The sequence below is a fragment of the Rhagoletis zephyria genome, unplaced genomic scaffold (assembly GCF_001687245.7).
Source record: "Rhagoletis zephyria isolate East Lansing unplaced genomic scaffold, Rhagoletis_zephyria_1.1 Rzeph_scaffold_00020, whole genome shotgun sequence".
NCBI classification, from domain to species: domain Eukaryota; kingdom Metazoa; phylum Arthropoda; class Insecta; order Diptera; family Tephritidae; genus Rhagoletis; species Rhagoletis zephyria.
The window spans coordinates 280,911-287,158 of record NW_016157104.1 but is presented as its reverse complement, the minus strand read 5'-3'; the positions used below and the strand labels follow the sequence as shown (position 1 = coordinate 287,158).

At 42.8% G+C, this 6,248-nt stretch overlaps 1 protein-coding gene across 1 annotated transcript; it reads right to left on the bottom strand.

Annotated features, from left to right (window-relative positions):
- Positions 1 to 491: 491 nt before the first annotated feature.
- On the bottom strand, positions 492 to 4,512 carry LOC108361912 (uncharacterized protein K02A2.6-like). Its single transcript, XM_017614688.1, has 2 exons — positions 4,243 to 4,512; positions 492 to 4,139 (listed from the first exon to the last, which is right to left on the bottom strand). The coding sequence occupies exons 1-2, from the start codon at positions 4,510 to 4,512 to the stop codon at positions 492 to 494; spliced, it is 3,918 nt and encodes a 1,305-aa protein (XP_017470177.1).
- Positions 4,513 to 6,248: the final 1,736 nt, after the last annotated feature.

The following is a 6,248-nucleotide window of genomic DNA, read 5'->3' as shown; positions in this document are numbered from 1 at the left end:
GAGAGCGTCTTGAAATTTGCATTTTATCCCTCTAAAATTTAACGTGTTATAAAACTGCGTGCGTAAAATTTTTATAAAATTTGTGAATAAAAAGTTTGATATTTTTAGATGTAAGTGGTCAAGTTAGTTGAATAAAACGTTAAAGTTAGTTAAATAAACGAAATCAGCTGACCACAAGGGTACGTACTTACAAAGGCATCCAATCCCGGACCATTTTGTGAATCCCGGGACCTTGTGTTTTTAACCAAAGAATTTTAACCAAAGAAATTTCAGTATTCAGCAACAACTTTATTAAATATATATAATTAGTTACAATGTTCGCTTGTTGATGTTCGCTACGCGACTGCCTATTATTGCTAAGACTCAAGTTATGTATACTTAGGCTAACCGTAATATTTATAGTATGTGCATACATACATATAAGCTGCAGTGAGCGAACGAGAGTATTTAGTAAGTTTGAGTGCAAGAGATTCACTCAGACATTACACCCCTTAACGCCCAGGAACGCTGTAAAAATCTGGTGGACGTCGAGCACGATTGGATCGTCGTGGAGTGCAATCGTCTGATGAGATGCCTGCGTCCAGCGGTGTCGAACTATCTGCTGCGGTGGAGGGGTACGACCGATGCTGCGAAGAACCCTCTGAATTGGACTGTTGTTGAAGTGGAGAAGATGGACTGCTCTCATCCATCGCTGCAGACCCCGATTCCGATGAGGTTTCTGGCTCTTTAGAGTTTTGGTTAAAGAGAGCTAAGTCATTACCCCGTTCAGCTACTTGTCGAATTCTTATCTGATCTAGATGCCGTTTTATGATACGCGAATCGTCGTCCAGCTGAACTGCATATGATATGGGTCCATTCCTTGAATTAATTTTCGCTGGTACCCATTTAGGTCCTGTGGAGTAGTTTCGCACCCACACTGGGTCTCCATCGTTGAAGGACTTCTCCCTGCCAATTTCGTGCTTTGCAGTAGGCAATTCGTGCGGATGAATTTTATCGAAAAATGTCTTTAGTTGTCTCTTAAACATAAGCTCTGCAGGTGAACGCCCAGTAGATGTATGCGGCGTAATATGCTGATTGAAAAGAAACCGTGACAGCCTTAAGTCGATGTCCTGCCACTCTGGTGTTTTCTTCAAGAAGTCCTTCGTTGTCTGCACCATTCGTTCTGCTTGACCGTTGGACGACGGGTGAAATGGGGCACAGCGAATGTGACGAATTAAGTTGTCCTGCATGAATGTTTTAAATTCATCGGATGTAAATGCTGTCCCGTTGTCTGACACTATCTCATCCGGCAGCCCATGAGTTGCGAAGAGTGATCGAAGGGGTTTGATGGCCGATTGGGATGAGGTTGACTTGACCAAGAAAACTTCAAGCCACTTCGAGAACGAATCTACAACGATGAAGAAAATCTTACCTTGAAACGGCCCATCAAAATCTACATGGAGGCGTGACCATGGATTTTTCGTTGTTTCCCACCAATGAACTGGCGCATGAGCATTCTCGTGACGAGTAGCTTGGCAAGGTGCACACATCTTTACAATATCCTCAATCTCCGACTCCATTTTCGGCCACCAGACATAGCTTCTCGCTAAGGCCTTCATTCGCACAATGCCCGGATGGCCAGTATGTAACGCACTGAGGACTACCTGTCGACTTTCTGTCGGGATGATTGTTCTGTTCCCCCATAGTAAGCAACCTTTTAGTGATGAGATTTCTTGTCGGCGAACATAAAAGGGATACAGCCTGTCCGATCGGCTCATGTTAGGTGGCCACCCCCTTAACGCCCAGCTGAGAACTTTTGCCAGGTCCGCATTTTTGGCAGTTTGAACAGCGATATGTTTGGCGTCTACTACGGGCTTGTTGACCATTTCTATCATCAGTACATCTTCCTTAATCATTCGTTGCTCATCCATTAAGGGTAATCGACTCAAAAAGTCAGCGTTCCCCAGCTTATTTCCCGAACGGTATGCAATTTCAAAATCGTACGCATTAAGGAAAATTCGCCGTCGAAGCATTTGCGATGATATCACATTAGGAACGGGCTTGGTCGTATTGAAGATACCCAATAGGGGCCGATGATCGGTAACCAGAGTAAATTTGCGCCCATAAAGGTAGTCGTGAAATTTTTTCACTCCAGCGATTAACGCTACAGCTTCGCGGTCTATTTGGGCGTAATTCCGCTCTGGCTTCGATAAGGTCCTAGAGTAAAATGCAATGGGCCTCTCACACCCCTCAGGCATGCGGTGGCTGAGAACAGCGCCGATGCCATATGGCGATGCATCACAAACTACCACCAATGGCAATTTTGAGCTATAGTGTACTAGAACGCGTTCGGATACTATGAGCTGCTTAAGATTTTCGAACGCCTGTTGTTGTTCCTTTTTCCAGAACCAATGGGAGTTCTTATCCAGTAGGCGATGTAAGGGCTCGGCAATTGTAGCTTTGTTCGGTAAAAAGGAGTGGTAGAAATTGAGGAGGCCCAAGAACGCTTGCAATTGTTTTTTGTCTTGGGGTGCTGGAGCGTTTTGAATGGCCTTGACTTTACTCTGAGATGGCCGAATGCCCAGTGAATCCAGCTTGAATCCCAGGAACTCGATGCTTGAGACTCCGAAGGAACACTTATCCTTTCTTAGTCGAAGACCAGCGGTGTTGAATCGGCTAAATACCTCATGCAGCCGAGCAGCGAGCTCAGCCTCTGTTTTGCCCATTAGAACGATGTCGTCAAAATACGGCAGCACCCCCGGAATATTTCTTAAAAGTGTTTCTATAAAATTTTGAAATATCCCTGGCGCTGAAGAGATTCCAAATTGAAGCCTGGTAACTCTGAAGGCGCCTTTGTGAGTGACGATAGTCTGCAACACGGATGATTGTTCGTCCACTTGCAATTGCTGATAGGCTTGTGCAAGATCTATTTTGGCAAAAATGCTGCCTCCCTCTATAGACGAAAGTAAAGTGTTGATAGCAGGTATCTGGAAGTTGTGCGGCTTTAGTGCTTTGTTAAGCGTCGACTTATAGTCGCCGCAAATGCGGATTGTCCCGTCGCTCTTAGGAACCGGCACAATCGGTGTGGCCCAGTCCGAGTACTCAACTGGCTCTAGGATCCCTTGTGAACATAGGCGGTCTAGTCCAGCTTCGACAAGGCCTTTGGTGGCTAATGGAATACGCCGAGGTGGATATCGAATAGGTTGAACTAACTTGTCGATGTAGAGGGAAACTGGCTTCCCTTTGAAACACCCCAGCTCCTCTGCGAAAAGATGATTAAATTGCTTAAGGATACCTTTGATTGACGATGCTTCTTCAACTGCATTGACGCCCTGAATTGTAATGCCCAGTGGGGTGAACCAATTGCACCCTAATACGTTTGAACGGTTTCCGTCTACGACAACGACGGGTAAGCAGCTGACCTCACGGCCGCCGTATGATACATCTGTATCAACCACACCCATTATAGGAATTCTATTACGTTGAAAATCGACAAGTTCAAGGTCACTGGTGTGCATGATTGGCTTCTGTACCGGCCACACACGTTCAAATGTTGTTGATGACATTATGGTATAGTTTGACCCCGAATCGATTTCAAATGTGCAATTATATCCATTAATACTGATGGTCGCTGATTTTTTCAAATCAACCAGAGGCAAAATTTGATTTATGGATTGTGGTTTCTGCTTTTTTAACCGTCCTGAAGAATGCGATGTCTTTTGCTGATTGGCTGAGTTAGATGCTGATGAGCGACAAACACGTTGAAGGTGACCTTTTGTGCCACACGACGAGCAAATTGTTTCTCGATGCGGACACTGACAGCGGGCATGTGAGCCACCACATCCATTGCATGGCTTTGTTTGTGCGTTGGAACTAGCACGCGTTTTCAAACGATTATGGCGATAGTTGTTGTTGGACGCTACATGATGAACCTGTTCGGAGTGTCGCATTTCAGATGCGTGCTTAAATGCTGCTTCGGCAGTAGCAGCTCGATCGAGAACCTTTTGCAGCTTCAAGTCCGGCTCTGCTAGTAGGTTGCGCTGCAATGCCTCATCACGCAAGCCACATACCAAGCGATCTCTTAGCATGCGATCCAACGCCGTGCCAAAGTTGCAATCAACAGCCAATTTGCGCAAGGCTGCGACGTACTCGGAAAATCCCTCATTAGATTCTTGGTCTCGTTTGTGGAATTTGTAATAAGCCGCGATTTCCGAGGGCCGGGGAGAAAATCATTCTGATTTCATTTATGCTTAGTTGACTCACCTGACGGGGCGAGGCCAATGACGACAGGAGATCATATAATGGCGCTCCGGCTAAGGTGAGAAATACGGCCCTTTGCCGATCGTTGCCCTGTACGTCATTGGCCAGTAAGTAGAGCTCGAACCTCGCATAATACGTAGACCAATTTTCTGGGTGTTCCACGTTGAACGGTTCCAGATTCCCAAGTGTCGACATTATGTGGCGAGAAACGTTTTCCTCAAACTGCAGGTGCTGCGGTGTTAATTGCGCTGTTGGTTTAACTTCTTCTGGCATCGATGTGTGATGAAGTAAAACGAATGATTGCTGAAGGTGACCTTGGCTTGCCCTTTAGCTTTGACTTCTCGCAATATTCACGTTTTAGGTTGCGCAGGAACAACAATAATGTTAAGCGATTTTGTTTTGGCGAACGGTTGCTATATACTAATGAACGTTACGGTATCCTACCGACTGCGCCAATTTAGTATTCAGCAACAACTTTATTAAATATATATAATTAGTTACAATGTTCGCTTGTTGATGTTCGCTACGCGACTGCCTATTATTGCTAAGACTCAAGTTATGTATACTTAGGCTAACCGTAATATTTATAGTATGTGCATACATACATATAAGCTGCAGTGAGCGAACGAGAGTATTTAGTAAGTTTGAGTGCAAGAGATTCACTCAGACATTACAGAAATGTAAATGTATTTATTTTATAGCAGTTTAAAAAACTAATTACAAATCGAATAAACTAAAAACTATGGAACTGAAATTCATTTACATTGCAGTCGAAGTCATTTTTACAAAAAGTAAAAAATAAGAGATCATCTCTTGCATATAGTATATACATATACTTATGTCATATACAAGTCAGACGGATCTCGTAAAAAAATGATGTCAAGTCTCCGATTCGCTTCAAATTTTTTATGGGTTCTATGACATAAGCTAACACGTATTCATCTTCAAAAATTGCAACTGTTAATACGTAAGTTAACTTTAGGACAATCATGACCATCTTATATAAAGTAATGTTAAGCTCGTTTCTTGACCTTTAAAACGACGTTAAGATAAAGGCTTTACGATGAGCAGAACCCGAGATATAACAACTTGAAGAAGTACACGAAGAAATTCGAACTTTGACAGATCATACATATATCCGAAGAAACAAAGAAAAAGTGTGAAGCCAATCAAAATTGTGACACCAAATTTGGTGTCCGATATGAAAAAGAATTCCTGATTTATATGCTACTAGCTTTTACCCGTGGGTTTCACCCCACGTCAGAAGGAATTAAAGGGATAATGTGACTTGTGGTACCGAAGTTATGGCTGATAAAAGATTCCACGCCTATATAAAGTGCTACGCTCTCTTTTACAAACTCATTTATAACAAGTAAGAAAGTCTAAGTTCGGGCGGAGCCGAACATTAAATACCCGGCGCAAGTATTGAATATATGTTTTTTCACCTTTCCGAAAGCTATCGCTAGATGGTATACCGGGGTGTACCAATTTTGAGTAGCGTCCTTAAATTTCGAAATATTGCAGTTTCAAGCATTTCTGAAATTTACCGTTATATGAAAAGCGGCCTCAGTTTTAGTCCACTTTCAATATTTTTCAACGTTTTGCTTTTATGTGGCAAGCTCAATAATCATACCGAGGTTGGTACAAATTGGTAGAACGGTTACCGAGATACATATATGTGATCATAAGTGGGCGGTGCCACGCCCATTTTCCAAAATTTTATCACAAACGTATTTCTTGGTTAAGAGTTGTTGCAAGCATAAATTTTGAATAAATTAGCTTTAATATTTACTGATTTATCGAAGATTTTGTATTTCTCTAAATTACCGTTATATGGGATGTGGGCGTGGTTATTGTCCGATTTTTTAAATTTTCGGCCATTTAGTATGCTGTATCAAGGCCAACAACTGTGCCAAGTTTGGAAGAAATTGGTGCAGCGGTTACCAAGATATACACATGTAACCATAAGTGGGCGTGGCTACGCCCATTTTCCAAAAATTTATAATATT